At 55.9% G+C, this 12,533-nt stretch overlaps 1 protein-coding gene across 9 annotated transcripts in view; it reads left to right on the top strand.

The window, feature by feature from the left end:
* MACF1 (microtubule actin crosslinking factor 1) overlaps positions 1-12,533 on the top strand; it is a 131,738-nt gene that overhangs the window by 64,230 nt on the left and 54,975 nt on the right. For all 9 annotated transcript variants that reach the window (XM_082296582.1, XM_082296577.1, XM_082296581.1 and 6 more), the window contains exons 41-54: positions 1,175-1,318; positions 1,405-1,638; positions 2,254-2,481; positions 3,046-3,561; positions 3,855-4,031; positions 4,485-4,608; positions 4,920-5,128; positions 5,658-5,975; positions 6,802-6,968; positions 7,943-8,099; positions 8,805-8,922; positions 10,169-10,231; positions 10,956-11,197; positions 11,682-11,811. In XM_082296582.1, coding sequence (XP_082152708.1) covers positions 1,175-1,318; positions 1,405-1,638; positions 2,254-2,481; positions 3,046-3,561; positions 3,855-4,031; positions 4,485-4,608; positions 4,920-5,128; positions 5,658-5,975; positions 6,802-6,968; positions 7,943-8,099; positions 8,805-8,922; positions 10,169-10,231; positions 10,956-11,197; positions 11,682-11,811 — 2,827 coding nt within the window. The remainder of the gene's footprint in view (positions 1-1,174; positions 1,319-1,404; positions 1,639-2,253; positions 2,482-3,045; positions 3,562-3,854; positions 4,032-4,484; positions 4,609-4,919; positions 5,129-5,657; positions 5,976-6,801; positions 6,969-7,942; positions 8,100-8,804; positions 8,923-10,168; positions 10,232-10,955; positions 11,198-11,681; positions 11,812-12,533) is intronic.

Here is a 12,533-nt window from a genome sequence, read left to right as displayed (position 1 = left end):
TCATGAGCTTCCTCTAAAAGTCTTTCTTCCTCCCACCAGGCAGAAAGTCGCTTTGCTCCCAAAATGCGGAGCCCTGCTGAGGTCTGGGTAGAAGCCCTCTGCTAGAAATGGGATTGTTTGGGGCTGGGTGGAATAAACCCCTGTAATCCCCCCAGAAATCCCCATGCAGAGGGGCCATCACAGACACCCCCCCAGTTTTAATGTCCTATTTCCACTGCACATGTCAGGCGTTGCTGCCCCAGGGACAAAAACAAATCCTCAGGTCTGCACTGCTGCAGCACCCACCACTGCATGAATCCTCTCCTCCAAGACAGGATTAATGTGGTTTTTTTATTAACAATTGCTCTCTGTAACTCTTGCCTGTCCTCTCTGGAGTGTGTGTGTGTGTATTAACCAGTTTGCTTTGCCTTTTCAGATTGAGTGTGCGCCCATCCTAACCCAGGAAGAACTCGCTTTGCAGCTGAAGAGCTCTTAAGAAGGCTCTTTCAATTTGCTTCTGTTGTTTTATCTTATGACTGGGAGACGCAGGCACAGTGTTTTGCACAAGTTTGAACATCACTTTGCTGAAATGCCCAGGGAGAAACTCAGAAACCTTTTATCCCCCCTGGCAAAGGGGGACAGGGGTGTCACAGGGACTCTCAGGTCACATCATGCTCAATTGCTCAAACTGGCGCTTCTGTGTTGTGCTCTGGCAGCAAAAAGGGGAGCTGGATCAGCTACAGAAACGCTTTCCCTCTCCAGGGCTCCCTTTCCAACCCCAAATCTTTTAAAAAAAACCCTTATTTGGGATTGTCTGGGGCTCCACAGTGGCGCTGCCTGACTCAGGCTGTTGCTGCCTCTCATTCGGGGAGTTTCTGCTGCTGTTTTAGTGTTTGTAAGGTGGAATGGGAAAGGCACAGAAACTCGTGGCTGAGTTTTTCTGGGAGAGCAGTGCAGCTCCACCTTGGAGCTCAGCGGGCTCCTCGGAGAGCAACCTCGAATGGTGCCAAAGGTGCCACGGCTCGGCAGGGACGCGGCACCTGCAGCCGGACAGGGAGCGCCTGGAGAGCCACAAAGTTTTCTGTGCTGCATCCTCCCCTTCAGGAGCTGCTGCAGCTGTAACCTCACCTTGCCTTTCAGCAGCGTGAGCAGAGCTGCAGGGCTGGTTCTGACTGTCCCCCTGTCCCCTTTCCAGACGCTGCAGGAGCAACAGGCAGCCCGGGCGCAGAGCCTGGCCGAGCTGAGCCGCTGGCTGGGCCAGGCAGAGGACACGCTGGCGGAGCAGCAGAGAGCAGAAGGGGACCTGCCTGCCTTGCAGCAGAGGCAGAGCGATGTTAAGGTCAGTGATGTTTCAAAACTTGGGGGCCAGAGGGTGGGGAGGGTCAGCTCGGGAGTGCCCAGAGCCTCACGGTATCGTCCACCCAGGAGCTGCAGAGGAACATGCACAGCAGAGCCGCCTCCTTCACCGGCGTCCTGAAGAGCACAGAGCAGTTTTTGGAGGAGAACAAGGCCAAGCTGGAGCCCGGGGAGCTGGCAGCTCTGCAGCAGGACCTGCAGCGTGCCAAGGAGCAGTACCGGTCCCTGCAGGAGAGGACGGAGGTGGCCCAGAAGGAGCTGGAGAGCGCTGTGAGTGCTGCAGTGCAGCAGGAGACTGAGAAGGTAACGTGCCAGGAGCTGTAGCCACCAGGCTCTGCTTGAGGGGGGCAGTGAGGTCCAGTCAGAGTCATTTGGGGTCCTGGTGTCACCTGGGTGATGCGGCACAGAGCAATTGGTGGCTCCTTCCTGGCTGTTCCCCAGGCAAGGTGTCCCCCAGATATTTCTATCAGGAGTCCCCCAGATATTTCTATCAGGAAATGCCTTGGGAGTTGCAGCTAGGGACGAGCTGGTTGTGGAGGGAATGGGGGGAGGAAAAGGTGCCTTTGTCTGCCTTTGGGGTGACCCTTAATGGATGAGGGTTGTTGTCAGTCACATCCCTGGCTGAAGGTGAGGCTCACGCCAGCGGCCCTTTTGGGGGGGGGGACCCTGGCTTGTGTCAGGATGAGAAATTCAATGTAGCAGCGAGGCTGAGTTTTCTCACAGCTTCTTTGCACCTTCCAGAGAGCCTCAAAGGGTCTGGGAGTGTCTCAGACATTTGCTGAGGCTGGGAAACTCCTCGGGTTTTGTTTTTTTTTTTTAATTCTGCTGATTTTTGTCTCCCTCCCCCTCGCCCCGTGCAGCAGTTTGCTGAACGTGCAAAAACTGGCTCGTTCTTATCTGGAGCCTTTGTGCTTTCAGGTGAAAGCTGCCAAAGAGCTGGAGGAGAACAGCAATAAGATCGATTCCCTTTTGAACTGGGTGGCGTCGCTGGAGCAGAAGGGAGAGCTCCCGGAGTACAGACCACACCCTGTCAGTGCAGGGACAGGGACACAGGCAGGAAAAAGCCCTGGGGATGTCCCTGACGGCCACGCTGTGGGAGCAGACAGTGCTGCTGAGAGCCTGGACGAGCAGTTCGAGAGGCTGAAGGTCAGAACTGACACCTTGTCCCAGCCAAAGCCTTCTGCCCCACGCACTGACCCTGGTGTTAGCTGGGTCTGGCCTCTGGAACATGTGATTAATGGGATTAAACACACTCCATATGGGAGGCTCGGGAAGTCCCTGCCTGGCTTCCTGCAGGACATGCAGGATGTGTGGTGGGCGTGTGCCATGGCAAGGTATAATCAGGGTCCAGAAGGTGCCCGTGGTGGCCAGAGAAGGGGTCACTCTTTGGTGGGCAGAGCTCCTGTAGCCCAGCCTGGGATGTTCCCAGTTTTCTCCACCTTGCTGTTGCTTTGTCACAGCATCGTGTAAAGGTTTGGGTTGGAAAGGACCTCAAAGATCATCTCCTTCCACCCCCTGCCATGGGCAGGGACACCTTCCACTATCCCATGGGCAGGGACACCTTCCACTATCCCAGCTTGCTCCAGCCTGGCCTTGAACACTTCCAGGAATGGGACAGCCTCAAGTTTTGGGGGATGAAGTCTCAGTTGTGCACGTGGTGGGCACAGACCCTCAGTCCCGAGCCTCACCTTTGCTCCCTGCATCTTTCAGGCGCAGCACCAGGAGCTGCTGTCGCAGCAGCAGGACGTCATCCTGGCCACGCAGTCAGCACAGGCTTTCCTGGACAAGCACGGCCACAGCCTGGCCGGGGAGGAGCGGGAGCGGCTGCAGGCGCAGCTGGCCGAGCTCAGGGACCAGTACTCGGCGTCGCTGTCGCGGTCGGAGACGCGGCTGAAGCGGGTGCAGCTCCTGCGGGAGGAGCTCCAGAAGTTCCTGCGGGATCACGGCGAGTTCGAGGCCTGGCTGGAGCAGGCGGAGCAGGACCTGCAGGGGATGTACGAGGGGGACGGCGACCCTGCCGCCCTCCGGCAGCTGCTCCTGCGCCAGGGGAGCTTCTCGGAGGACGTGATCTCCCACAAGGGCGACCTGCGCTTCGTCACCATGTCGGGGCAGAAGTTTCTGGAGGGGGATGCTGTGGACACCGAATCCCAGCTGTTGATGTCCAGGAGTGTGGTCAAGAGCAAGCTGGAGGACGCCACGCAGAGATACACCACGCTGCACTCCAGGGTACGGGAAGGGCTGGGAGCTGGACCCTGGGTGCTCTTTTCCTCCTGTGCTGCAGGGATGGCACAGGGATATTTCTCCCTGCTGCCTGCCTGGACTTCCAGGACATTTATAGATTGTAGGACAAGGATTGTCTTCTTCGGGGCTTGGGCAACACCTTTGTCTTGCTGTTGGTCTGCTGGTAATTCATTTAGCCTGTGGCAAGATGGATTTTTTAGAAACTGATTCCTGTGCCTTTCCCACGGGTTGCTCAGCGCTTGTGTGCATCCCTGTCACGTCTCCTTGCTCCTTTGCAGTGCTCCAAGCTGGGCTCCCACCTGAACACCCTGCTGGATCACTACCAGCAGTTCCAGGAGGTGGCAGAGTCTCTCAGGACGTGGCTGCAGGAGAGTGAAGCTGCCCTGGGGAAGCTGCTCTCCGAGACGGTTTCATCCGATCTGGCCGTGCTGCAGAAGCAGCTCGCCAGCACCAAGGTACAGGGACCTCAGGGGATCTCCTGGGAAGCACTGGAGCCTGGATGGGAATTTGGCTGCTCTGAGCAGTCAACAGCAGGGAGGAGACTTGAGCCATTGGGGTTTTTTTTTGCTGGTTGAGGGCAAAGATGCACCTGCAGAGGCAGCTGCAAGTCAGGTGGGGTCAAACTTCTGGGTGCTCGGAGTAAGGAGCTGCAGTCACGGACACCCCAGAGGGACACAGAGGGGGACAATCCTCCCCCATGAGGGTGACTGAGCACTGGGACAGCCCAAGCCAGTTCTGATCCAGCTCTGCCTGCAAAGAGGGGGTAGATTTTCCCATCGTTTCCTAATGATTTAGTGATGAAGTGCAGAGGATCCCTCAGAGGGTGTAAATGGAGCCCTGAGCTTCCCGAGTGTGGGAATCCTGCCTGTGACCTGTCCCTGATTTTGGCTTGTCTTGTGTGAAAACAGCAACTGCAGGGAGACCTGGCTGAGCACCAGGTGCCAGTGGAGAAGCTCCAGAAGGCAGCTCGGTCCCTGCTGGACATCCAAGGAGAGCCGGCCCCGGACCACGGCCACATTCAGGAAACAACAGGTACAGAGCAAAGCAGCTGCCAGTGTTGTCAGGGAGGGTTGGGGGGAGGGAAAACAAGCCAAGGAGAAGGCAAAGATAAGTCACTTTTGGGGGAATGTGGGGGTAAACACATGGCAGTGTGTCCTCAGGGCATGTGTTTGCATGTGGGGAGGGATGTGGCCGCTTGCGTCGTGTCCCCTGTCTCGCTGCTGAGTTTGGGGACAGGGATTTGTCATCTCTGAGAGTTTTGGGGGAGCCAAAGGCGACCCTCGCTGCTCTCTGAGCACTTGGAGCTCTGTGCCACTGAGTCTCCTCTGCGCTGAACCCTGCAGATGCCATCGTGAGCCGCTTCCAGAGCCTCTCCCAGCAGATGTCCGAGCGCTCGGACCTGCTGCAGAAATCCATCGCCCAGTCCCAGAGCGTCCAGGAGAGCCTGGAGAGCCTCCTCCAGTCGGTGGCTGAGATTGAGAAGAACCTGGAGAGGGACCAGCCAGCCGTGCTCTCCTCTGCCTCCATCCAGGACTCGCTCGCCACGAGCGTGGTAAGGCCGGGCCCAGCTCCCTCACCCCGAGCAGCCCAGAGCAGCACCTGCACCGTGCAGGGGTTGGTGGGGTTTCACTGCTGAGCTCTGAAAGCACCAAAAAAATCCCTTAAAAAGGAATATGAGCAGAACCTTTTATTTTCATAGAGTCACAGAATGGTTTGGGTGGGAAGGGACCTTAAGGATCAGCCAGTCCCAACCCTTGCCATGGGCAGGGACACCTTTCACTGTCCCAGGTTGCTTAGAGCCTTGTACAATCCTTGGGCATATCCAAGGATGGGGAAGCTCCAGCATCTCTGGGCAACCAGGTCACAGACTTGTTGAAAATCTCCTTTTTCCTTTGCTAACAAGGGAAAAGCAGAGCGTGTTGGGAAGGTCAGAAAGGAAAGGAAAACCGGCATATAACATGATTTTTTCCCAACTCTGCTTGTCTCAACACACCTGCTGCTGCTCCCAGGGGCAGCCCAGTTAGTTTTGCTCAAGAACCTGCCTTAAAAAGCCCCTCCCTCTCCTCATGTGCTCCCCACAGAAGCTGAAGCAGGACATTGCCTGGCAGAAGAGCTGCCTGGAAGCCACCCGGGAGATGGTGACACGGTTCACAGAGGCCGCCGACAGCCCCGCGGCCTCTGCCCTGCAGGACAAGCTGGCCCAGGTGACAGAGCACTTTGGGAGGCTGTGCCAGCAGCAGCAGGAGCGGGAGGACGCCCTCAAGGGCCTCCTCCCCAAGGTGGAGCAGTACGAGCAGCTCTCGGAGAAGCTGCAGCAGTTCACGGAGAGCAGGACGCGGATGTTGGCGTCCGGGAATCAGCCGGACCGGGACATCGCCCACTTCTCCCAGCACATCCAGGTGAGGCTCTGGGGGAGAAGGTTCTGCCTGCACCGGGTTCCTGAGGCAGGATCCAGCTGGATCAGGCTGTTCCCAGCTGTGGGAGAAGGGGATGGCATTTCCCAGGAGCCAGGGTGGTTTTCAGATGGGATCTGTGGCCAGGCTTTTAGGACCCAGTCCAAAAGGAGCAGGATTTTACCAATTCAGGACTCCATGGGGTCTTTAAACAGCAAAATACCCCTGTGCTGGCAGTGAGGGCAGTGTGGGATGTGACAGAGACCTTGGAGGCCTTAGAGCCAGAAAATCATGGAAGGGACCTTAAAGATTGTCTCGTTCCAAGCCCCCTCTCAGGGGCAGGGACACTTTCCCTGGGACACCTTCACAAGACCAGCTGGCTCAGGGTTGCTTTGGACACTTTCAGGGGTGCTGTGGGCCGTGGTGGCTGTGCAGGATTCCTCCCTCTGGCTTCCCACAAGCGTTCTGCTGCAGGGGGTGGTTCATCTGCAGCCTCAGAAATGCTCCAAGGTGACACCAAACCAGACGCCTGTGCTGTGGGAGGGCTTGATTTGGCTTGGTCTAAGCACCCCCATCCCATCGCATTCCCTCCCATCCCATCCCAGAGACCAGCACTGGGGAAAGTGGGATTTGCCCCTGCAGCTGCTCGAAGTATTTGCTGAGCTGGAGCTGGAGGAGCAGCTGGGAGTGAGCTGTGCCCAGCATTTGATGCTGGTGCCACGTGTGGCACTGCCCACAGAGGGTCTCCCCAGCTCACCAGGACGTGGCACTGTCCAGTTCATCCCTTCTGCTGCTGGGGAACGTGGTCAGTATCCCCCATTGCTCTTGGCAGGAGCTGAATTCGGAGATGAGGCAGCACCAGGAGGACCTGGCCACCCTGGAGCACCTGGCTGAGGAGCTGAGCTCCTGTGGCTTCGCCCCCAGTGCCTTCCAGCAGCAGGAGAAGCTGCAGAACCTGAAGAAAGATTTCCTGCAGCTGCAAAAGGTGGCAAAAGACAGGTGAGCCCCAGGGAGGGGAGCTTGGCGGTGGCTTCATGGTCTGAGCAGGACCCTGTGGAGATCTCCTTTCCGAGGAGGGGGGGACATGAGCCAACTCTTCCTGCCGCCCTCCTCCCACGCCAGGATCCTGAGGCAGCTCTGCTCCAGCTGACGCTTTAAAAAAAGCCTTGCCTGGGGGCGTTGTGAAAAATTCCTGGTGCTGCAGGAGCCGGCGCTCTGCGTTTCCCAGCTCCCGGCGTGTGGGCTGCTCCACCCCAGAGCATCCTGCTGGGTGCTGGGGAGGATCAGGAGTGAGGCTGACAGCAGAGCAGGCCTGTTCCTGGAGTCCCCTGAAATGGGGTAGAAAGGGAGCTTGAGCAGGGTCAGAGCAGCAGCATCCCCGGGAGTCACACCTCCCCGGCTGTGTCCCCAAAATCCCTGCGGAGTGCAGGGAGGGTGGTGGGGAAAAGCAGATGAAACTCCCAATAATCCCCCGTTATTCAGAGCCCTGCAGGCTGCTCGCAGCTGCATCAGGACTCCCATCCAGGGGCTGCCTTGTTCCTCCAGGATGGGCTCAATGGATGGAGCTGTGGCCAGGGAGGAAGGGGCAGCACAGCCTGGGCTCCCCCGGGATGCAGCTGCCCGGGGGGACATGGCATGAATGAGCCCTGTCTTCCCAAAAGTGGCGCTTTTCCCAGGACAAAGAGCCTGGGCAGGTTGGCAGTGATGGTCCTGTGGCTGTTGGCCACCACTGGGGTGCCCAAAAGTGCCACCAGGCAGGATTTGAGGGGGTCAGCAGCAGTGAGGGGCTGGCAGTGGGTGCACCCCGTTTTGGCTGGCGCTGCCTGCGCTGTTCCCAGGCAACATCTAATAATAATAATAATAATAATAATAATAATAATAATGGCTCCTAGAGAGAAGCATGCTGCATTCAAGAGGGGATAATTACAAGGCAGAGCACAAGCTCTGACTCTCTGAAACCTTTTCACTCCCAGAGAAAAGGATGCGTCGTCCTGCCAGGAGCAACTGGATGAGTTTCGGAATCTGGTTGGCGCCGTGAGGAAGTGGCTGAGGGAGAGTGAAGGCAAAATTCCGCCTGCTGAGACCTCCCTGGGCACCCAAGAGCTGCAGCAGTGCAGGCAGCAGATCCAGGTGGGCCAAGGGAGCTGGAATCAGGCTGGGAAAGCGTGGAAATGCTGGAATGTGGAACAAATCCCAAGAAGCAGAGGCCTGGGAGGTGGTTTACGGTCTCAGGAATCCTCAGTGTGCATCCAGTGGCTTGCAGAGAAAGGAGCAGCCTGAGGGTTTCCTTGGGTACTGCCTGGTTTCCTGTCACTCCCTCTGCCTGCTCTGGGAGCGATTTGGGAGTGGGAGACCCGAGCACACTCGTTTTTGCCGAGTGTTTCCCGTGGTGGATGTGGAAGGTGGCCTCCTGTCACCCGAGCCCCCGCTCCTCTCCAGCGCAGGGATGTGACAAATTCGGGATGTGCCGAGGGGTTGACTCAGAGGCAGAGCAGCTCTGCTGAGTCACTCGCAGCCCTCAGCACCCGGAATGCCGCGGGATTGGGCTCAGCCAGGCTGGGCTCCACCAGGAGGGGGAGGAGGGATGTCCCCGGAATGGTGGGAGGGAGAAGGTTTCCTTCAACAGACCCATTAGTTGGGAAGAGCCTTTCACTGTTTGATTCCCCCCTGGCAAAAAATAGACGTTTCACACCCACCTGCCTGCTGCAGCCGTGAGCTGGCTCCCTGGGCACCGTGTCCCGGTGTCACCGTGTCACCGCAGAGGGGACAGGCGAGGAAGGAAGGGCTGTGGCAGGGCAAGGGTGACCCCCAATCCCAACCTTTGCTCTTGAGCAGGATCTCCTGGAGGAATGGAAGGGGAAGGGCGCCCAGGTGGAGGAGATTGGCCGCAGAGGGACCCTCCTGGAGAACCTGATCGTGGAGATTACGGCCCCCAACACCCCGCCCAAGGCAGGTGAGTTGTGGCCAGCTCTCCTGAGGACACCTCTGCTGCCACCACTGCATCTTCTCTGAGCCTGCCTCGAGTAAAAAATGGGATTATTTCCCCCTTTTAACCGAATTCAGAGGGGCTGTGGTGATCTGAGTATCGTGGGGCTCAGCCCAGTGGTTGAGTCGCTGGCACTCATTGCATTAATGCATCAGCCTAACTTGGCTTAATTAGTTGTAGCCTAACGAGCTCTGAATTGGCCTGCGTTTGCTGTGGGGACACAGATCACTGCTCTGATGGAGCTTGGGAGCTTGTGGAGGTGGCTCCTGCTCTTTCCTGGTGATGTTCTTCAGCCTCCTGAGGGCTGGAGTGTTTTAATCAAGCCCCAGCCTTTGGGCTTCATATCTGGATGACATTTGGGGCTGTGAGAGTCAGATGTGATTTACTGGTCTCCTTTTTGGCTTCAAGTCTGTGAAGCAATGAGATTATGTCTGGTTTGTTTGGAAACCAGCTCAAAGATGTCTTCCAGCTTGTGAGAACAAGTCCCTGGACTCTCATTGCTGATGGGAATTTATGGGAATTTATGGTCTGGATGTGTTTGTCAGGATTAAGTTTGTGAGCAGTTCTTTGGGAAACCATCAGGAGAAGTGAAGAGAGGCTTGTGGGTGCCCACAGGTGCAACCCCTTAAGTCCATGAAAGCTTTAGAATACGTGGTTAGAAAAGGGAGACTTGCCTGAAAATCAAGGATCTCCCTTTGGCTGTGACATCTGGTGCCCAGGGAAGGGCCACTGGTGCATCCTGCATCTCTGGGCAAAGAGAGCATGTCCACAGGGCTGGTTGAATAGTTTCATCCCATGAACAAAGGAGGATGTGGGGGAGTTAATCCCTTCAGAGAAGGCATTCAGCAGTTTTATTGGGTATAATTCACAAAATCGTGCTCAGGGCAGCAGCAGAAGTGGCCTGCGGTCCCCAGTATTGCAGCCCAAGCAGGAGCCACATCCACCTCGGTGTTTGGGTGATGTTGGGATGCTGGGGGAGCTGCCCACCTCCAGAAGCTTCAGCTTCAGCAGGAAAGTGAGGGGAGCAGCAGGAGGAGAGATAAAGGGACTCCAAACCGAATTAATGCCAGTGCTGGGCAGGCGGGCGGTGGAGACGCCGCATCGATGCTCGGTGGTCCCTGTCATGCAGCAGCCATTCCTCACTTGCTGTCTGCATCCCTAACACTTCTGTCTCATCCCTCTTGTCCCTCTTGTCCCCGTCCCCTCTGCCCAGGTGCCACTCTGCCTGCTCCAGGAGGCTCAGGAGGCAGCGTGAACGGGTACCACACGTGCAAAGGTGAGCTCGCTGTCAGCGCCGCCGAGCCACGTCCCTTTTTTGTCCGTGCACTTCCATTCCCTGGGAATACAAACCTCAATGTGACACCGTCAGCACCCCGGTAGAAGGGAAGTGAGCTTGGCAATGGGTTGGGAATTCTCAGCTGCAGCGATGGAGGGTGGAGGTCAGGCTGAAGGACAGAGAGGGGCAGCCTTGGGGAGCGACAGCACCCTGACACCTCGTCAGGTGGTGTTAGGAGCTGATAAATGGGAGATCATTTTAAGGCCTGCAATTAAATTTATTGCTTCTGCGGGATTATTACGGCATCCAGCCCTCCAGTTTGAAGAGCAATTTTAATTATTGCCCCTTATCTGCTGTTAGTTCGCCGGTTCAGCGAGATAATAGGTGCATAAAAATGGCTTTATACCTCGGTGCCAAATTATTTAACCTTGTATTAGCAGTGGCTTTATCAAAGGGGGGCTCAGCTTGCACCAGGCTCACAAACAGAGAGGCATTTTGCTTTGTTTGTAAACTGTCAAAGGGCATAGGGGGGACAAGTGGAAAATCCCCCGTGGCAGGAGAGGTGAAGATGATGCGATGTCACTCCACAGACAGACGGACGGAGCGTGGCCTCTTGCTCCTCATCTCAGCTCTCTGTGGCTGCCTGGGGCTAGGTTAGAACCTGATAATCTGGGGTGGAGAACGTGGGCAGTGGTGCTGACCCCGGGCTGGATTTTGGGCGCAGATCTGACGGAGATCCAGTGCGACGTGTCGGACGTGAGCCGGCGGTACCAGGCGCTGGGCGCGGCGCTGCGGGAGCGCCAGCAGCAGCTCTCGGCCATGCTGGACAGGATGCAGGAGGTGCAGGAGGAGGCCAGCTCCATGCTCAAGTGGCTGGAGTCCAAGGAACGGACGCTGTCGGAGCTGGATGCCTCCTCCTCGCCCACCAAGACGGAGACGATGAGAGCCCAGGCTGAGCACAACAAGGTGATTTCTCTTCGCGACTTTCTGGGATCATAGGATCACAAAGTGGCCCTTGGAGATCATGCAGTTCCACCCCTCTGCCATGCATCTCCCAAAGGATCCCAGAGATGTGCTTTACTGCACAGGATTAGTCACAAGGGTTTACCCTGAGTTAAAGAAGGGCATTCCCGGATCAGGAATTGCAGGCAGATCCATGGAGCAGCAGCCCCAAGTTCCCCTTTGCTTTTAGACCTGTTGCTGTCAGGCTGAGGGAAAATGAGATTATTTGGAGCCCTTGCTGCTGGGTCACTCCAGCTTCTCCTGGAAAGCAATTCCCAGCCTTTCCCTGCCCTTGCATACAAGTTAGTTCACACTATTGCTAACAAATTGATATCATTAAAGAGCAAAGAAGAGGAATTGTCCAGCTCCAGCTTGTAGCTGCTTTTCCATTCCTATTCGGTGATTCTTTCGCCCCATATCTGAGGAAGTTCAAATCATTCTTTTCCAGGCATTTCTGGCTGAATTGGAACAGAATTCTGGGAAGATCCAGAAGGTAAAGGAAGCACTTTCTGGCTTGCTGGAGAAATATCCAGATTCTCCAGAAGCAGCGAACTGGAAGAAGATGCAGGAAGACCTGAGTAAGTGCCTGAAGCGCTTAATGAGGTTCTGTCTGCAAACATCACGTTAGAGGTGGTTCAGGAGTGTGGGGCGATCCCAAAGTCACGCTAGAGCAGAGTCACTTCTAATTAAAATTCAGTAAATAGCAAACCTATCTCCGAGCTGTCTGGTGTGGAAGGTGTTCCTGAGATGAGCCCTGTCATGATTAATGAAATCTCTGTGATGGATGTGGATTTTGAAGACTTGCCTCCTTAAATTGCTCCTTAAAAAAATAAAAAGGGGGCGGGGGGGAAAATGTGTTAGAGGCACGGGTTGATTATTTTGATTAAAAGCTTCACTGCTTGATATAAAATTCTAATCATTAGTGAGGCTATCCTAGGTAATTAAGTGTTGACTAAACAAGGCTGTGTGTTCAAAAAGAAGCCCGGAGATTCTCTTCTTTGAAATAGCAGGAGCCTGTTGACAGAGTTGTCCGTCCAGGAGATCTGAGTGTGCTGTGTGAGGACGGGTACACATGAGAGTATCCTCATTTATCGGGCCAGGGATGTGAGATGGCTCACCCAAGGTCACAGCAGCTCACAGCAGTAGTGACTAGAGCACAGAAATCCTGCTTGCAAGGCTTTTTTTCCTAGGAGCTTCCAGACCACATAGCCACTAGATTTGGGTAATGGCTTAGGAGATGGAGAGTGGATAGAGCCACACTAGTTTGATTGGAAAACAGAGGAGACTTCCCCTCGGGAGA

This window comes from Coloeus monedula, assembly GCF_965178545.1.
Source record: "Coloeus monedula genome assembly, chromosome: 24".
Taxonomy (NCBI): Eukaryota; Metazoa; Chordata; class Aves; order Passeriformes; family Corvidae; genus Coloeus; species Coloeus monedula.
The sequence above is the reverse complement of the archived record's forward strand: the minus strand, read 5'-3'. Positions and strand labels throughout refer to the sequence as shown.